Below are 21126 nucleotides of genomic sequence, written 5' to 3'. Positions count from 1 at the left end.
CACTCAGCCTCCCCAATCAGGATGGAAAAGGATGTTATTAAACAAGCACATCCAGGGCTGAAGTATAAAGGACTTCCTCATGACTGTTTCTGATCTCTTCGATATGCAGCAATTTCAATGATTCTATGCTTTTTTTCATTTTGGCATCTCTGAAACTGAGATGCATTTCAAATTTGAGGGCACATGATAATTCAACTTGAAGTATTTTCCCCCTTGAGGGTATATAAAATAAGAATGCGTTTACAATGAATGGCATCTTAAATTTGATGACATAGGGTACCTACTGAAAGAATCCATGACCCAAACAGCGGACGTGGAGTGGCGGTTTACCTGAGTATGAGTGCTGTGTGCCCTCACTGGAGATGGATGAGGTTCCCCCAATCGCTGTGATCCCTTCCCTCTTGTTAATTATTTTGCGGAAAGTTTTGCTGATGTCTTTGCTTTTTAACTCCTGCATTAGCTGGAATGGGACACAAGTAAAATTGAGCTTTAATTAGAACATCAGAAAAAGACGTGTGCTATGAAAGATAGTTCTTAGACATATTTATTTGGAATGACACCAAAATAAATACTGAGAAGGCATCCCTCCTGAACTTACTGCTGTGTAGGTAACTTTGCTATTTTACCAACACAATATAGCACAAAACTGTACCAACACAATAACACAAAACTGACAAATGTTTGCCACCCAACCACTAGAACAAATTTTGTTGTAGCTCAGAGTAAAGTGATTACACTGAATGAAATTATTCCTCTTGCCTTGCCACATTTTGTACTGAAAAGCTAAAATGACTGACTATATGGTAAAAGAGTACCTCAGTGAAGGTGTTTTCCTGTCTGAGCATCTCAAATGTATACATGTTAAAGAAATCAGTCCACTCCTGTAGGCAATCACTCAGACTCTCATAACAGAAACTCCCTCCTCCAATCACTTTCTTATTGGACCCCGGAGACAGGCAAGATTGATTTCAATCAGTCCTCCAGGCGGCAACCAGAATGACTTACTTGTTCGCGTAAAACCGATCCTGCCACTCCATATCTAGTCCTCCCACTTCACTGGCTTCCCACTGGCCCTTAGGATAAAAACGAAGGCCCAGCAAGGCCATGCACGGCCTGGTCCCAACTGGCCTCTGCAGCCACATGCCCTGCTCTGATGTTCTCAGCCCAACCGCATGAGCCCATCAGCCCTAAGTGCCCTCGAAGGGCACCAGCTCCCGGCCTGCGAAATGGGTTAACGCCCTGAGCACACACCCTTTTATCTGGTGAACATTTTCCTTCCTCACTCAGCTTAGTCCCCCCCACCTCAGGGCCCCTCTGAGCCCTCAGCCTCCCCACCGGCCGCAGCGTGCCTCTGTCTCCCCTACCGCACGCAAACCCCATGACAAGAGCATGTCTCCTTCTGAGTTCTTGGCAAGAGAGGTGTTCAAATGAAGAATACAAGACAAGACCATTTAGATTTCATGAATATTCCTTCAATTAAAATAGCGGTTATATTTTCATATGAAAAACAAAGTGGCGGTGATGGTCATGGAAGGAAACAGCCAACCCCAGCTCAGGCCCTCTAGCTGTCACAACTTTCCCACGTCACCTCACCAGGCCTGAGAGGTCTGACATACAGAATATTCAATTCCACAGTCCAGCTTTCTGTTTTTCGTCGGAGTCATAAACTACTTTTCATTTTGTTTGGCTAACTGAGCCTGCGGGTCGTTTCACAGTGAAACAAAGCTATCACAACTACCTTCGAAATTCACCTGGACATATCTGCTGAAACGCTGAAGACACAATTTATCAGAAAGAAATAACCAGTTTCTAGGGGGTATATCTCCCGCATCTCAGCAATTTCAGCTACTGCAAACATCCCATTCTTCCAGGCCGAGTGTGTGACTCTGCAGGTGCCCTGGGCCTTGCGGTGGGGTCTTGAGAAGCCTGGACACGGAGGTGGCCAGTAAGCACCAGGCCACCGAGCAGGCACACCAGGGTCTGCTACCGTGTTCTACCCCTGACTCCCACTGCAACCATCGGAGGATGGCTTTGTACCTTGTTTCGTGGGTTATCTGTGGAAATGACTACCATCGCCGTTATCATCGTCACTTTGAAGCGGTGCTTTTTGTGGTCTCCCGCAAGCGCGCCGTGGCCGCACTGGAGCGAATGCAGCGGCGGCCAGGAGGGGACTGCGTTACGTACCGACACAAACTCTTCAAAGCTGATTTTGCCATCTTTGTTGTTGTCCGCCACTGCCAGAATTTTCTCCACAATCTCGCGCACCTTGTAGCCGGGCAGGGGGAGGCTGGCCTCCTTAAACAGGTCCTGCAGCTCGTAATCGCTGACATACCCGCTGTTGTCAATGTCTGAAAGACAGGCGAGGTGACCGGGTATCGCGCACCGCCTCTATGGAAGGGAAGGCTGCCTGGGGACGCACAGACACACACACCCTCCCAGGCTGCTTCCCAGGCAGCTGGGAGCTCTCCTTTTGCACCTGAACTGCATGGCGTACGCTGTACACTTTTTCAAAACTCCTATTCATTTGGAGTTTATCCTCTAGATTTAGGGCCACCACCCACACTGTAGGTGTAGAAAGTGGAGGCTGCTTGAGATGGAAAACCCGGTCTTTGCACATGACTAAGTCACAGAGAACTAAGCATAGGGAAGTTTCAGATATCCAAAAGAAGTTTATCAGCAACCGTCAAGAGGGAATGCCCAGGCAGACTTGACACTGCTTCGTGGTAATTTATAAAATGGATCTGCTGGCCTCACATTTCATATCAAATATGTACTTCAGGAAGAACACACAAAAGACATTTCTGTTCTATATTTCACTTGATGGCAGGTGTGTTTTACTCATCAATTATTCACTGCCTCTTCATGACATATTTATGATACCATTATTAGTATTGAATCACGTTTGATGTCATTTTGAGATTACAAAGTCAAGAAACAATTTCACACCTATATCTGGACTTTCGGAAAGAGCTTTCCAGGTGTTTTCACATCATCGCTGAGCGGCCCTCCTGGGCCTTCCCTAGAGACTGGACATCACTTCTTCACACCGAACAAATGTGTGAGAAGGCCCAGGGCTGGAGAAAGGACTGGATTCCTGTTAGGTGCCAGCATCTACCCTGTTTAGACTCTCTTTGCTCATCTGGTAATAGCTGCTTTGCTTCCTGAGTTTTCTTTTAACTCTCAGTAAATGCGCTGTCGCCACTCTAACTGAATTCATGATAAGGAGAGAAAATTTTCTTTCAAACTCTCATATGTAAGTGTCAGGATTAATTCTGTTCTGAACTATGAAAACTTCTAATCTTGAATTCCCCCATAACCAAAATGTTCCTATGATCTCAAAAGTCAGCCACGAAGCTAAACTGCTTGAGCCTACAATAATAATATTGCTTTCCCATTACGCTGAAATATACTGGCTGGCTTATTTCCATACCAGCATGATGGGGAGTATCAAAATAAACAAGACAGAGTAAAAGTTATTTACCTGCCAAGCATAATGCCCCACTGCAGGCTTCGGAGCGAGGGCTCTGAGAATGGGCAGGGCTGGGTACTCAAGCCCCAGTGCCACCCCTTACAAACTCCACGGCCATGGTGTGACGTGGCAAGAAGCAATAAACACCATTTCATGGGCACACATTTTATGCCCTGTTGTGTTAAATACCTGACTTACCTTATCTCGTGAAATCCTGATAACAACTTTGATGTGCTTACTAGTGTCATTCTCCTTTTAAAGGTGAGGAAATCAAAGGCCAGCATTACCTAAACACCCCAAAACCAGATATCAAAGAAACAAGACTGAGAGTTACTTTAACCCTTCACTTTCCCCACTGAACCCCGAACACCCCATTCTAGTGAGACTGGATGGGCATGTCCATCCGCCTATGAGAAAAACTGTCTTGTACACATTAGCAGAGGGCTTGCTGAGTTTCACGAACAGCAGCTTATTTCGTAAATACAGCCAGCAAGTACAGCTCCTGCTATTGTCAGCACTTCCCTCGCACAGAACAAATTATCTTGGTGTCAGAACTGAGCTGTCATGAATTATTTATTCAAAGTACCATTAAATAAACACTGCAAGATGTCCGTGAGTCATAAAGATTAAACTCGGTGTGCTAACCCAAACAGATTATTCATTTATTTTACTAGGACTTATTTGAGCAACCACACTATACCTACAAAATAACAAAAGTACCAAACTAAGAGATACATTCTTATTTCCTCTATTTCAATAGTCAAAATGAGCTGAACTTTCCAACAATTGCTCAGTTTTTGTCTCTAAAAGATTCCAGGCAATGTTGTGTATAGCACTGCATATAATACTCTGTAAGATTTATCATTAATAATAAGTTTATGAAATCGTTCTATATTATTGCCATGTTCAAATATTCACACAGTCCCCAAAGAAAGAAAAGGCCAAGATTAAGACTTCATAATGTGCCTCATTCAGCCACCATGTACATCGTATTTTGAAGGTTGAAGTTTTCTGGGACCGGCTGTGATGAGGAGGGCTCAGAGGTTTGTAGAATTCATTTCATTTCACAGCAATGATTTGTACAAGTCATTCGTTTCTTTCTTTCTTTCTTTTTGACAGTTTTATTTTTTAAAACCTAAATCTTTTTTCTTGGGTCTACAACTTAATCTGCACGGCTTTTCATCTGCATTAATTTAGCCGTTATCCACTAGGTTTAAGAGAAAAAATCTAGGCACACAGCAAACTGTGATCATTATATCTGCCTGGTGCGCCCTGGCAGTGCTTTTCCTGGCGTGCCGAACTGCTGGAGAAGGACCTGCTGAGGAAGGGACAGGATGGCAGAGTCTCTGTCCCCAGGCCTCTCCGCTGGGCTCAGCTTTCCCTGGGCTCACATCTACTTGCTGCTTCTGCAGGTGAAAGCAGAAGATAGCACCTGCATTCTCCTTGTTTGTCATGGGTTTTCTAAGAGCAAAATGTAGAACAAACAAGATCCAACAGGATAGGGAAACTTTTTTGGAAGAACAGTACAAAGCTGCAAAATGATAAGGTCACAGCGGCCAAATACTGAATGGCTTTAAAAAGTGAAAGAAAGAAAATAAGACTCACAGCCTTTGAAAGCAACATGAAGATTTTTAAAATTATGCATGAGGGAGAATAAAATTAAGACACATGGCCCCTAAAACCAAGGCCAAGATTTAAAAAATATTCCTCATGAAGTCAGAAAATGTCACTGCTAGCCACAGAGGCACCGAGGCCAGAGTTCAGTCCCCACACAAGGAAGTGTTTCTCTGAATGGTTTCTGTAATGGGGGAGGGGCCCCGGTAAGCATGCACGGTTCCGTCATTCACTATGCTGGGATACTCTCCGCCAAGAAATGATCGAAGAATTCAAAGTCCAACTCACCTGCAATTCAAGCGAGCCCTAGCTTATCTTTCAGTGAGAAAGAATCAGTGAGCCCTAGAGACAGCGGTGGGAGGGTGGGGGAGGAAAAAAAAATCTTTGGGAATAACTGAGTGGTAGCAGAGGCAATAAAAGGTAGCGTTCCCTTCCTGGCAGCTGACACCAAGCCCCAGAGAAACACTGCACCTAGTTTTCGCAGGCATACCTATTTTACTGAATGCTTCCCGCAGCTCCTCCAGCTCCTCCCGGGAGATGGTTGTGGTGCTGTTTTCCATCTCTGCTAGGAAAGAACACCTTCAGATCTCTGGATCTAGAAAAGCAACATTGTTTAAAAAAAAAAGTTAGCCTTTTGGCAGCATTTATCTAAGTCATTCAAGGCACAGAGAAAGTGCATTCTCTAGAAGAATTCCCCAGGAGGCCTGAGCGACAAGGAACAGGAGTGAACAGTTCCCTGTGTCACCGTCTTCCAGCTCAGGCCAAACAAAACTACTCCACTGAGAAGGCGAAAGCACACCTGCTTTTCACACCCGGTGTGCGCTTTTATAGGGCCAGACATGTCTCAATAGCCTGCATAATTAGATGTCCCACTACTGCTGCAGTGAAATAAGCATTTCAAGTTCCAGAAAAGTGTAGCGTTTATAAATGTAAGGGATGAAGTCACAAAGGAAAGTTTTAAGAGACGTACAACAGCCACAAAAATGATAGTTACAGTCTGCTAGTTTTGGGATGGAGTTTGTGGTTTTACAGTTGAGCTTTAATAACACACAACCACCGCCCCCTCCGTCCCCCTGCCCTCTGCAAGGGCTTTTCTCAGGCGGAAGCCTGCGAGAAAAACTAAAGAGAAAAATATATCTGTACAACTAAGTTGCAAGAAAAGTAACCAGGTGGTTTCATTGTAGAAAATAATGAGTAACAAATGCCCAAAATTGAAATGACCTATAATCTTACTATCCAGAAATATCAACTAATATCATTTTGGGATCTTTCTGGTCTACTTTTCATGCACACGTACACCTTTTTTGGGGGGTGAGAGGGGAGTTGGAAATGGGAGAATACTATGCTATAACTTGGTTTTTGTTCCTTATTTGGCACTAATGTATTATGAATGTTTCCATATTCTTCAACAACTTAATGTTTACTGGCCATATATTATTATATCCTAATTTATTTGGTAAACTTGTCTCAAGGTATTTGCATTGCTTTAATGCAAAATTGTTTATAATTTTTAATAATTATAAACAATTTATGACGAACACCCTTGTAGATAAATCTTTTTCTTCATCCACGTTTATCTCTGAAAGATAAACATCTAAAAGTAGAAATACTAGATCACAGAGTATGCACATTTTTAAGTCTTCTGATACGTAGCAATGTAACTTTTATTTTTAAAATGACTTAGTGGTTTGCCTATTCAACGTAAAGTTAAAGATAAATACATTCATGTTGTAGTCCTCTCGTGCACACTTAATTACATCAGAGAGCTAATATACACCTCAGAAAAAAGTAAAAACGGTGCCTTTTACGACAAAAGGAATTGAAAGTAGGTGGGAAACCTTCTTTTTGTATACTTATATTCATAGGAGGGTCAACATCATCCCTGAGCATTTTTAATTTTTCAGAGAAGTGCATGAATTCTCAAAATAATTTTTCCGTGATTACATTTAAAAATCATTTAAAAATCTTGTTAAATTGCATAAAGCCATCTAAGAGTGTGACTCATTCATTTGTCATCTGTGTATCAGCTGGTTTGGGATATTTGGTGCTTCTTCAAAGTGACATATCTCTATCTCTTACTATTATTCTGGGGCTTTATTCTAACTACATGTGCATTTTTAAATATATATACCATTGCCCATTGGTTAATTCTACATTGTTTTACAAAAAAAAAAAAGAAATCTGCAGGGCTCAATACGGTGAAGTAGGAACAAGAGGTAAATGGAATTCTTCTTACTCCCTGATGCAGTTTCTTACACTTTAGCACTAAATATCCACAATACATTGAAGTCTCACTTTGAAAAGCATTTACAATATTTAAAACTCTGTACAGGCATATTATTTTGTGAAGAGATTAACTAGACCTCTTAGGATTTTTAGGTCTGCAAAATGCTCCTTTTGTCGTGGTTGGCTTTGAACCTCTGTGGTCTTTCCTGGGCTTCCTGAGCACCCTTCCTATATGCAAAATAATTTCTATCCCTGCCCAAAGTTTTAAAATAGAGGTCCAATTTTAGCATTTGCATCCTCAGAAAGGCTGCAAATTAACAGCCCTTGCAATGACCTTGCATTCCAAACGATAAACTCGGCATTCTAGTCTTTGCTCGAATACGTCATTTATGACTTATGGAAAATATCTTTATTCTCCCAAAGTCAGGCAAAACCAGCACATTAACTTAGTGAAAAATCAATCTGCACATGACGCTAGGCTTCTTATTTTGAAAGCTTTGTTTTTATATCTGATACTATAAGAAATGTGCTTCAAGTCTTTTGATATTAAGCAAATAAAAAAAGAGAATGATCTTCATCATACACTCTTAAAAAGAACAAAGCAAAGTATCAGAAGAGTAAGTGTATTCTATCTATGGAGGAGGGGAGTGGGTAGGATTGGTTGTGTATTTATGAAATATATCTGGACGGATGCAGGAAAACTGCGACAGTGATGCCTCTCCATGGGAAACGAAGGATCGAGGTAGAGTACAACAGGGTTACTTTCCATCAGATACATGTTGTATTCACTTTTTTTTTTTAAGACCACCAATCTATGCTAACTTTTTCCAAAAATAACTTAAAAACAAGAAAGGCAATTGTGGTAAAACACAGAAAAGTTAAAATAATACTAATTCTCTGAAGGTACACATTATGGGTAGTGATAGGTTATGTAGACAATGCCCTAAAATCTATGTTAAATTTTTAAATAAGAGCATTCATGTTTCCTTACAAAGCAAAACACTATTATTAAACTGGCAAACTAGCTTTCCACAAAGACATGAAGATTTAGTAGCAGAGTGGTTAAAGTATCAGAAAGAAATTCATCACTTCTTTTATAAGTATAGGAGTGTGCACAAATATATAGTATGAATACTTTTTAAGTTTTTTTTGAAATTATGGTAAAGAATTCAACAACCAAGTACAGTATATAGTGTACTTTACCAGGCATTTTAACAAAGCCCAATACACTAATGTGGAGCAAAATATACTGTTGGCTAAGAAAATGCAGTTGTTTGAATTTGAGATATAAAAGACTGTTCTCATTACATGATCTCCAAATAAATTGTTTGCTGTGATTTTTTTATAAAAAAATGTTTCTGCTACAATAAAATGGGACTGACTTCTTAAAAAGTTAAAGAGAGGATGCATGACATCTACTAAATTGTCAGAATAGTATCCAAAATTTTAGAAGGAAAGCCCAATGGCCCAGTAATTAGTAACCCAATATTTGTTTTCTCACTTGTCTCACATTAGATTACAAACGTGCTATGTACCACCCGAGGTGCTCTACCGTATCCTCATTCAAACCCCAGCACGTGACGAGGCTGGTAGCCAGCCCTGCTGTGGCAGGTGGAAAAGGGATGCTTCACAGGACGTAGCTAATGTTTCTAAGGTCTCAAACTGTCACTTTCTCGTGGTGGCACAGCTCAGCCAAGGTGGAACCACACTTTGTTCCATTTCTGCCTTGAGTCCAGAATGCTCTGCAATTTCCAAATGTAATTTGCTACCAAGCCATATAAATATGCAAACATATATTCATATAATAACTTATATAATATATGAAGTATATATTATATACTTGCAAAATATTAGCATTTTTAAAGAAATCAGCCCCTATAAAATGCTTAGAAAAGCTTGAAGAAAAAAATTCTAGCTAGAGCAACTCAAACTTATCAAGCACATAACTTTCCAGGCATGAAACACTCTTGAATATACAGTTACTAGAATTCACTTTGCAATTTTAGGAATGAAAAACGTTTCACTTAAACAGCACGCAAACACCTGGCATCGAAGCAAGCATACCTGCAGGCCAGAGACAAAGCTCAGAGCAGCTCAGCGGCAATGTCAACCCTGAAAGATGCAGCAAGAGGCTGTTGGGATATTAAACTTTTATCGGATACGTAGTTTCCAAATATTTTTTCCTATTGTATAGGTTGTCATGGTACTTTCATGAGAAAGTCCTTTGAGGATAAAATATTTTAACCTTAATGAGGATCCATTTATTTAATTTTTCTTTTGCTGCTTGTGCTTTGGGTACAAAGTCTAAGAAACCACTGCTTAATACAAAATCCTGAAGATGCTTCCCTACATTTTCTTCTGGGAGTTTGATAGTTATAATTTTTATATTTAGGTCTTGGATCCATTTTGAGTTGACTTTTATATATGTTGTGAGGTAGGGATCTTCTTTTTTTTCGCTGAGAAGATTCTTCTTTCCCAATGAAGTGTTTTTTGCCCCCTTGTCAAAAATCAGTTGACCGTAAATGTGAGGCTTGATTTCTGCTCTCAATTCATTCCCACTGGTGAGGCCCTTGTTCCAGTATCACGCTGTTTTAATCACCGTGGCTCTGTAACTAAGTTTTAAGATCAGGGTGAGTTCTCCAACTTCATTCTTCTTTTTCAAGATGGCTTTAGCTATTTCTTACCCTTTCATATAAATGTGATGGTTGGATTTTTCATTTCCGCAAAGAAGGCTGCTGCAATTTTGGTAAAGATTGTACTGAATCTATAAATTGGTTTAGGTAGGACTGACATCTTACAGAAATCCTTTAACTTAACAACAACAACAAAAAAGACAAACAGCCCAATTTTAAAATGGACAAAAGACTTGAACAGACATCTCTTCAAAGAAGATATACAAAGGGCCAGAAAACACATGAAAAGTCACTCAACATCATTAGCCACTAAGGAAATGCAAATTAAAATCACAACCATTTCATACCCATTAGAACGAACAGTATTTAAAAAATGGAAAATAAGTGTTGGAGAAGATGCAGAGAAAAAGGAACACTTATTTATGGCTGATAGCAATGTAAGTGATACAGCCACTGTGGGAAATAGTTTGGTGCTTCCTCAGAAAGCTAAGTATAGAACTAATATAGGACCCGGCCTACCCATGTTCACAGCATCTTACTCACAACTGCCTGAAGATGGAAGCAACCCAAGTGTCCACTGACCAATGAATGGATAAACAAGCGTTTTATATATATATATATATATATATATATATATACAACAGAATATTATTCAGTGTAAACAGGAATGAAATCCTGATACATGGGACGACACGGATGAACCTGGAAGACTTCATGCTGAGGCAAATAAGCCAGAAACAAAAGAAAAAATATTATATGATTTCAGTGATTTGAAACAATAAATAAGCAAACTCAAAGAGTGAGAATCTTGAATACAGGTTACCAGCGGACCGGGTAAGGATGGGGAAAGGGAGGTGGAGGTTTAAAATGTGCAGGGTTCCTGTCTGGAACGATGGCAATGATTTGCTAGTAGGTGGCAGGGACAGTAGCACACTGTGAACACAATTAACAGCATTGAAATATCTACCAGAATGTGACTAAAAGGGGAAATGTCAGACTGTATATATGGTGACAGAATAAAATTTAAAAAAAGAATCCACAGAACTACATTATATAAACACGTGTAGTTAAACCATGGATTTTAACTAATAGTACAACTATTAATAGTACAATTATAAAAAAGTGTAATCATCAACTGTAACAAACACTCCACAAAAATGCAATGTGTTGGTGGTGGGGTTGGTGATGGGAATTCTGCATTTCATGTGTGATTGTTCTATAAACCTAAAACTTCTTTAATTAAAAAAAAAAAAAGAGGTTCTCAGGATCACTGATCAGATACCCACCAACAGGACAGGTTACTCTAAATTCTGTGTATCTACACATATATACATATATTCCTACGGATTTTGACATGTTCCCTACATTTCTTCAATAATTCCAATACCACTTTTTATCCTCCACATTTTTTTAGCCTACCTCATTTAAGTGACACCTTCTGTCACCAATTAAAGCTTCTTTTCATTTCTGCTAACCCTCAGGTGCACCTGACACAACCAAATATACTTTTTGAAATTTAAGGAAGTATATTCTAAAAATGAAGTTTCCAATTTAGACAAAATTGGATCTGACCTTTTATCCTCCCTCAAATTTCTAACTTCCTTGAGTTTTATAAAGCTTTACCAAAATTAGTCAAAACAGTCTTTCATGATTGGCAGAATCTAAACTCCTTCTTAGAGCAGTGTCAGGAAAAAAAAGTTAGAAATGGCACTGAGTTTACCAACAAGATTTAGAAGACTTCTTACCAATCCTAAAGCTGCCAAAGGCAAGGGAGCTGTGCACACTCACACCTCCTGGCCTCCCAGCTATTCTGTGTCCCTCCCCACTAAGGGCCCTGGCTCAGAGGGTGCTGGAGATTGTCTGAGAACTGGAGGAAGCCCCTGACTCAGGTGGACCAGCCTTCCACCTCCCTCCATCCTCCAAAATCCCATTCTTCCCTATAGACCCTACTCAATTAATGTGAAAATTTATGACTAATATTTACTGAAGGTTTTCATGGACCGGGAACCATGCTTACCTCCTCACATGCATTTATCTGCTCATGAGGCATTTACTTGTGTTTGTGAAATGTAAATGTGAAGCCTACAGAGATTAGGTATCTTGCCCAAGGACCCAAAAAGTGGACAGAATAAGAGATTCAAAATCAAATCCACTTCAGGAGTCCAAGCTGCATCACTCTCTCTGATTAACATCCTACTCTCTCACTGCAAGCATCACAGCCAGTTCTAAAGAATTGATGAGTTATTTTACACTAAAGTATAAATGATTACTACATTCTTAAAGTCCAACTATATTTACGTTTTGAGGACAAATGCTTGCTTTCTTTAGCAGAACAATGTAGAAATAGTGTAATGTCTAATCAACAGAATATTTATACATCGGTCAAATGAATCTGCATTTTTATGCTTCTCAAAATCAGAATACTGAGTAGAAAAGGCAAATACCTACATGTACATCTGCAGCACATACCTGGTATACCAACTGTTGTAACTACATGGGTATGTTGCTTATGGAGTCATTCATATGCTCCTGTAAACACCAGTGGATGACTTAAATTCAGAACACCGGTTGCTTATGGAGAGAGCGACAAGGGGGGCAGGTCTTAGTAGCAGGGCTGGATTTACTATTTATCTGAAAGATCAATTTGAAGCAAATATGGAAAAAATAGTAACATCTGTTTAATCTGGGTGGTGAGTGACATGGATACCAGTTATATTCTTTCCATGCTTTTCAGTATTTTTCTGTTTAAAATAGTTGGTAATTAAAAAATAATAATTCTTAAAAGAGAGAAAGGATGGTTCTTAATCCAAAAGAAAAACCCACTAATCAAAGAAACTCCGGCAGTTAAAAAAAAGATAAATAATAAAGATAACCAGGCATATGGTCTTCCCGACGCTCCTCAGGGCTTTGGGAAACTTTTTTTAAAAAAAAACAAGTATTTCAATCATGAAGAACCAAACGGTTTGTCCCTGTGGCAGAGCACGATTGGCACATCTCACTGTTTGCTGATCTTCCCTCCGTCCTGTCCCGTCCTGGGGACGGGGGCAGCTGGGGGGCTGCACCAGCCCAGGGTGCGGGGTTCCCTCCAGCGGGGTGGAAGGTCAAGCCCAGAAAGGCCCAGGCTGGAGATGGGGGGGCAGGGGGCGCCTCTGGAAGCCCCAGCGAGGGGCACAGGGAGGGACAGATGAGCTGGACAGGGAGGGAGAGCAGGTGGGTGGCAGCAGGGCTGCCATGGAGGAGGGACCGGCAGGAAGCAGATGGCATGGTGACCACGGGCGTGACCCCAGGGCTGCGCGGCCCAGGCTGAGACCCCAGGCCAGGCCAGGGGTGCAGGGTGATGGGTGCCAGCTGCAGGACGCGGGCAGACGAGACAGCAAGAGAACAAATCAACGCGGTCTGCCTGCCATACCTGAGTGTCGGGAAAAGCCTTGTTTCCCACAGCTGTGCTAGAATCGGGCCCCAGTGTATTCCGGCCACCCCAGGGAACAGCTGTGTGTGTCCCCGACCCCTGCTTCTCCATGTGTTCTCCCACCTTCTGATACAACTGTCTCATGTCCTCTTACTTCCCGCCGTCAGCCCTCCATCACAAGTTCACAGATCACAAGGTCATTGAAAAAAATCACTACATTAGATGGAAAACTAAACAGCAAAGAAATAGGTTAAGGAGTTTTTTTCTCATTTAATGGAAACCTGGTAAGTATTTCCATTTATCTATAATCTTTCCAGCTAGCTCCTGATTCAGTCACATTTTACAGCCAGGAGCCGAATCTCTCATTTTGCAAAATAGCAAACATATTCAGATGCATTTCAACCTGCTAGTTTTTTTGTGTTTTTGTTTTTGCATGGGGAATCGAACCCGGTTCTCCAGCATGACAGGCGAGAACTCTGCCACTGAGCCATTGTGGCCCACCCAACTTGCTAGTTTTAAAAATCAGATTTTCTTTAATTAGGCTGTCCACCAACTTTGGTAATACCTAAGTATGAATTGGGATACTATTTTCTTTGTTAAATATTAGCTTCCTACAGTACATAATGGCCTTGAATGCCCTTTGGACATAGAGAAATCTATTTAATGGTTAACAATATCATTCAATTTTTTCATGAGCAGTCTTTTCATTCATTCTATAAGGGGCAGACATGCTAAATTAAGTTTTCCTAAAAAGTAATCAATTTGATTGTCAACTGCCTGGATTAACCAAGTCCTAAACTATTTTCAAAAGGCAATTTCTTGATAGGGGCAAGGGTGGTTCAGTGGTAGAATGCTCGCCTGCCATGTGGGAGACCCCATTTCAATTCCCGGAGTGTGCACCAAAAAAAAGGCGATTTCTAGAAATAACTTTATTCTCAAAGAAGTAAGATAATTTCCTAACTGCCTGGAGAATCCTAGAGGCCGTCAGAACATCAAGTAGACAGCACTGCGAAGAGGTGAACCAGGTGTAACACACCTGGTGTAAAGTGACACTTGGCTCAAAAAGGACTGTGGACTATTGCTTCTGACCTTTTGCACAGAGGGATAGTAATCTGCAAAAGCAAACACTAACACTACACGACTATCTTCATGTGGGGCCTCTTTTTCAAATAAAGCTTCCCCAGTATTTACCATTGTGTCACTCCCCTACTCCCAATTCACCACCCTGACTCCCAGCCCCGGTCCACTCCCCACCGCCCTGCAGGGCTCAGGTCCAGCCCTGACCACTCCCCACTGCCCTGCAGGTCTCAGGTCCAGCCCTGACCACTCCCCACTGCCCTGCAGGGCTCAGATCCAGCCCTGGTCCACTCCCCACTGCCCTGCAGGGCTCAGGTCCAGCCCCAGGAGACTCCCCACTGCCCTGCACTCTTCAGGTCCAGCCCTGACCACTCCCCACTGCCCTGCAGGGCTCAGGTCCAGCCCCAGTGGACTCCCCACTGCCCTGCACTCTTCAGGTCCAGCCCTGACCACTCCCCACCGCCCTGCAGGGCTCAGGTCCAGCCCTGGTCCACTCCCCACTGTCCTGCAGGGTTCAGGTCCAGCCCCAGTAGACTCCCCACTGCCCTGCACTCTTCAGGTCCAGCCCTGACCACTCCCCACTGCCCTGCAGGGCTCAGGTCCAGCCCTGACTCCCCACCACCCCGCAGGTCTCAGATCCAGCCCTGACCACTCCCCACCGCCCTGCACTCCTCAGGTCCAGCCCTAGTCCACTCCCCACTGCCCCGCAGGTCTCAGGTCCAGCCCTGGTCCACTCCCCACCGTCCTGCAGGGCTTAGGTCCAGCCCTGGTCCACTCCCCACTGCCCACAGGTCTCAGGTCCAGCCCTGGTCCACTCCCCACCGTCCTGCAGGGCTCAGGTCCAGCCCTGGTCCACTCCCCACCACCCTGCAGGGCTCAGGGTCTTGTCTCCCCACCACTGGCCTCAGATGTGGTCATCGTGTCTTTCCCTTGCATCCATGTCTCCATCACGAATATATTATTCCGTTCACATACGTTAATTCGCTCAATGAAATGTTGCTACTAATCGTCTTATTTTGCTATTTTATTTCCACCCCCATCCTAACATGATTGTTTGCTCCCTGCAGTTAAAGGCACCCACATACTCTTTCATGCCTGCAGTGGTTTTACTCTGGTGTGTATATGGGCAAAGTTTCATAAAATTCACCGCCAATGATGTTTCTCCTAGAGGTTCTGGAACAGTACTGGGTAACAAGGAGCCAAACCAAACAAAGGTTCTGTGGGAAATGTGCCACAACACATGAGCAAAGAGACTAAGGAGACCAAATAACCAGCTCTCCTCATTCTCTTACCCATTTACTCACTATTTATTCAACAGGCCTGAACCGAGCCTCTAGCACGGTGCTGACGGCAGGGCACTAAGGAAATGACGGCATTCAAATTTTTCTCCCTTTGCGGCTATGTCTGGTGTTTCTTCCAAATGTCTTAAATTAATTCTGGTCAACTTTTCCCTATCCTTTTACAAGTGAGCACATAATATACTGACAACTCTTCCAGAGATGAATCCTTTCAGCTTCTGATGCTCTTATGCAAGTATCAGAAAGATGAACAGGAGAGCTGCTGGCAGGGCAGGGCAAAGGGGACATGCCCCCATCTTATTCCCCACGTCCCTGGTCCACAGGCCATGGCCACACCCACCACGTACACGCACAGCCGTACACGGGGCATTGACCTGGGGTCGGTTTCCTGAGATGCTGCCTCCAAGAACCCTTCATGTCAGTTTTTTTAAAGCTCCAAAATATAGTAAGGCAGTTTGAATCCATTCTCTCATGTACTCGAAACAAATATGCACTATTTACCTGAGCTACAATTCAGACATGAATTGTAATCAGTCTCCTCTAGGGCTACTCCCAATATAAAATTTGTTAAATTCAACTGAAAGTGTCTGGAAAGTTTAATTAAAACAGACTTATTTGTAAATAATCTAAAGTAGTCTTATGATTACTTCCCTTTGGCAAACAAACGCGACTCACACGCTAATTCATCGCTGCATAAATCTGGATTTGAAGTGGCTACTTTGTGAAACATACACCATGTGTCGTGAGTGTCACTCAGCCCATATTATATACGACTTTGGGCTGGAAGTTTCTGGACCATCGCAGTGAAGGTAATTGTGGCACTGGGAATGGAAACACGAGAGGAGGGCTGAGCAGTGCACACACACGGGCACACACACGGGCAAACAAGGATGCAGGAATGAGATGGCGCCTAAGGGCCAGAACAAAGAATACTGAAGAAAACAGAGACTCAAGTTCCTGGAAAAGCATTTAGTATCTGGTGGATCTATATATAGCAAAACGATCCTGTCTTTCCTTAAAACAACGTGAAGAAGAAGAGCAGACCCTGAGAAGACGGCGGAGCAGGGAGCTCCAGGAACCGGCACCTCTGCCACAACTACTGACCTGGCAGGAACTATCTCAACCAACCACCTGGAAACTGCAGCTGGGGAGGCCGTGCCGCCCACGCAGGACGAACCAACTACCTGGAAACCAGAACTGGGGAGGCTGTACCATCCACGCAGGAGGAGGAGCTGCTAATGGCCATAAGGCTGGGAGACTGAGCCTTGCTGCAGCTGCTCCCACCCCCTCCCCCAGCCTCCTGCCCTCAGCAGCAGGGACTGGAGCTCTGACTTCTGGTTCAGCTCGTGCCAGGCAGGGACATACAGAACCTAACCCTGCAAAATCTGGGGCTGGGTGGTCTGGGCCCATATCTCTACCTTTGATCAGCTACTTCTGATCCTCAGGCCCTGTTCTGGGGGTGTAAGGGGCAGAGGACTCTTAGAGACAGGGCCCTGCCTCACAGCTGAGGAAGACAGTTAAAGGGCTGCCTTAAACTGGCAAGTGCAGAATTAGAGTTTCTAAAGCCACAGAAGCAGCTCTGGGGGCCCTGGCTGGCCCACCCCCACCCCTCCACAGAGCTGGGTGGAAGCAGTGTGCGCCCCCACTGTGGTCCCTGACCCTGTTCCAAGGGAGCAGAGCCCCATGTGCACACTGGGTGCCTGCACATCGGTGTCAATGGATCAGGTGGAAGTCTGAGACAGAGCTGGGGAACCTGTCTCTGGCACACCCTTCCAGAGTCTGTCCTGAGGACAGAAAAGTCCCTCGCAGACAGCTGGGAGGGTGTGAGAAACAATTAAGCTGAAATGGTGTGGGTGGGGCAAAGGACTGCAGGCACTAACTAAGTGACTGGAAAGAGCACGCAGGAGAGAGAGGAGACCTGTTCCAAAGGGAGCAGGGGGGGCATTCATCCAAATGCCTGTGCAATGCAGAAAGGGAAGTCCTGGAGCCCCCAAGGAGCACAGGCCCTGAAAAAGTAGTCACTCCGGCTCCTGCTCCACACAGTCTTCATAACACAAACAGGACCCACACTTCCCATTAGCCTCCAGCTGGTCTGCCCGACAGGACAGCTAAGTCCTGAAGGGAACCACCAGTCAAGGCAGAGCCAATTTGCAAAGCGAGTGAGAAACGTCTTCATTTGTTTTTATAGCTCCTGGCACGCAAGAAAATCCCTGTCATATCACTAGCTGGATACAAATTTAAGGGACAACCCAGGGACCAAATCCCAGAATTAACATTTTAAAATATTAAAATGGATGCTGTGCAACAAATTATTACAAAACAAAGAAGTAAGAAATGATGGCCCATCCAAAGGAACCATACAAAATCCAGAAACCACCAATGAGGAGGACCAGATTTGGGACTTATTGGTCAGACACATTCAAGAAGATATAGGAAAACAGGCAAAAAGAACTAAAGGACATGAGGAAAACAATGAATGAATATGGGAATCTCTTCAGAGAAATACCAGAGTTGAAGAACACAGTAACCGAAATTCCCTAAATAGTTTCAACAGCAGATTGGGCGTGACAAAAGACTGAATCAGTGAACTCAAGACAAGAACTGATTCATACTGAGGAGCAGAAAGACAGAAGAATAAAGAACAATTAACAGAATCTGAGAGACCCATGGGGCACCATCAAGTGTACCACTAACAAGCATGAAGGGAGTCCCAGAAGGAGAATAAATAGCAGAAGGAATATTCAAATAAATAATGGTAGAAAATTCCCCAACTTTAATAAAAGGCATGACTATGATGAACATTAAAGAATCCTAATGAACCCCAAACAGGATAAATTCAAAGAGAACCACACCCAAACACACAGTAATTAAACTGTCCAATGCTAAGGACAAGGAGACAGTTCTGAAAATTGCAAGAGAAAAGCCAGAAGTTACTTACAAGGGAATCCCGACAGGATTAAATGCCGATTTCTCATCAGAAACCACGGTGGCAAGAAGCCAGTGGTACAAAATATTTAAAGTACTGAAAGAAACAAGCGGGAACCAAGCTGTTATATGCAGCAAGGTGATCTTTCAGATATGAGTGTGAGAGGGAGACATTTCAGATTAACAAAAGCAGAAAGAACATGCCACTACCAGACCCACTCTACAAGCAAGTTTAAAGGAAGTCCTTCAGACTGAAAAGAAAGGAGAGATAGTGGATCACAGTAACATAAAAAAATAAAGAGCTCAGTAAAGGTAACCATATGGGTAATTACAATTATAGCACTATTGAATTCTATTGTTTGTTATGTAACTCCACTTTTTACTTCATTAAGGTGCTAAAATGAGAATTCATAAAGCAGGATAAATTGATGGTTTTGGATGTCCAATATACAAAAATATAATCTGTAACAAGTAAAAAAAAAAAAGGTAGTGGGATGAAGGGGTATAGGAACAGTGTATGGGCATGTTATTGAAGATAAATACATGTGCTGGTTTGAAAGGATTATGTACCCAGAAGAGCCATGCCTGAATCCTAATCCAGTCTTGTGGGGGCAGCTGCTTCTTTTAAATTCTGTTCAGCACTGTATAATGGAAACTTGATTAGATTATCTCCGCAGAGATGTGACTTTCCCAATTGTGGGTATTAACCTTTGATTAGATGGAGATATGACTCCACCCACCCCAGGTGAGTATTGATTACTTTACTGGAATCTTTTAAAGAGGAAACATTTTGGAGAGAGAGCACAGAGCCATGAGAGGAGAGCGCCACAAGAACCACGAGAGTCTACACAACCAGAGACCTTTGGAGATGAAGAAGGAATATGCCCATGGGGGAGATTCATGAAGCAGGAGGCCTGGAGACAAAGCTAGCAGGTGTCGCCATGTTTGCCATGTGCCTTTCCAATTAAGAAAGAAACTCCGACTTCATCAGCCTTTCTTCAGTGAGGGTAGCCTCTTGTTGGTGCTTTAATTTGGACATTTTCATAGACTTGCTTTAATTGGGACATTTCCAAGACCGTAGAACTGTAAACTAGCAACTTAATATGTTCCCCTTTTAAAAAGCCATTCCATTTCTGGTATACCACATTCTGGCAGTTAGCAAACTAGAACAGTAGGTATCAAAGAAGTATGACTGTTATAAATTTAGGATGTTAAATTTTAACCCCATGGTCATCACAAAGAAAATACATGAAAAATACATTCGGAAAGAAATGAGAAGGGTCTGAAAATGGTGCAATACAAAAAGCCAAATAAATATAGAAATAGGAATTAATGGGAGAATTGAGGCTCAAAAAGGTATAAGATTTACAAACACGAAAGAGCAAAATGGAAAAAGAAAGTTCTGCATTTTCAGTAGTTACTTTAAATGTTAATGGGTGAAATTCCCCAGTCCAAATGAAGACACTGGCAAAATGGATTAAAAAGCATGACCAAATTCTATGCTGTTTACAAGAGACTTATCTTAAATTCAAAGACATAACATGGGTTGAAAGTGAAATGATGGAAGAAAATATGCTATGCAACTAATGACCAAAATAGAGTTGGGACAGCTATACTGATAGACAAAACAGACTAAGTCAAAAGCTGTTATGCAGGACAAAGAAGGTCACCATATACTGATAAAGGGGCCAAATCAACAAGAAGACATAGTAATTATAAATAAATACACACCTAGCAGCAGAACCCCCAAATATATGAATCAAATATTAACAGATTTGAAGGGATAGACAGTTCTATATTAATAGCAGATTTCAATACACAATTTTTCAATAATGGATACAAGATCTAGACAGAATATCAATAAGTAAATAGAAATACTCTAAACCAGCTAGCTAGACCTAACAGATGTACATAAAGCACTTTACTCAACTGCAGCAGAATACACAGTCTTCTTTAACTGCACACAGATGATTCTCCAGGATAGACGATAGGTTAGGTCACCAAAGAAGTCTCAATAAATGCCAAAATTTTGAAATCCTTCACTACATCTTCTCCAAACACAGCGGAACGAAGCTAGAACTCAAGAACCGAGGAAGATGAAATTAGACATTGTATTTAAACCGCCTATGGATCAAAGAAGAAATTTCAAGAGAAATTAAGAAATATCTTGAGATATTTCATTGACAATGAAACCACAACATACCAAAACTTATGGATGTGACAAAGGCAGTGCTGAGGCAAATTTATAGCTCTAAATGCTTACACTTTAAAACAAGAAAGATCTCAAATTAGAAACCTTAACCTCAAAACTAGAGGACCTAAAAAAAGAAGAACAAATTAAACCCTAGGCAAGCACAAGGAAGAAAAGAACAAAGATTAGAGTGCAGATGGTAGAGAAGTTTTAAAAATAACAACAATAGAGAGAATCAAGAAAACCAAAACTTGCTTCTTTGAAAAGGCTGATAAAATTGACAA

General features: G+C 42.2%; 1 protein-coding gene across 2 annotated transcripts in view; it reads right to left on the bottom strand.

Annotated features, from left to right (window-relative positions):
• PLS1 (plastin 1) overlaps nucleotides 1-21126 on the bottom strand; it is a 123621-nt gene that overhangs the window by 46903 nt on the left and 55592 nt on the right. For both annotated transcript variants that reach the window (XM_077130313.1, XM_077130314.1), the window contains exons 2-4: nucleotides 5574-5678; nucleotides 2185-2348; nucleotides 331-460 (exon numbers count right to left, since the gene is read on the bottom strand). In XM_077130313.1, coding sequence (XP_076986428.1) covers nucleotides 331-460; nucleotides 2185-2348; nucleotides 5574-5643 — 364 coding nt within the window. In that variant the 5' untranslated portion in view covers nucleotides 5644-5678. The remainder of the gene's footprint in view (nucleotides 1-330; nucleotides 461-2184; nucleotides 2349-5573; nucleotides 5679-21126) is intronic.

This window comes from Tamandua tetradactyla, chromosome 15 (assembly GCF_023851605.1).
Source record: "Tamandua tetradactyla isolate mTamTet1 chromosome 15, mTamTet1.pri, whole genome shotgun sequence".
NCBI classification, from domain to species: domain Eukaryota; kingdom Metazoa; phylum Chordata; class Mammalia; order Pilosa; family Myrmecophagidae; genus Tamandua; species Tamandua tetradactyla.
Note: the sequence above shows the minus strand (reverse complement) of the source record. Positions and strands in the feature narration are given on the sequence as shown.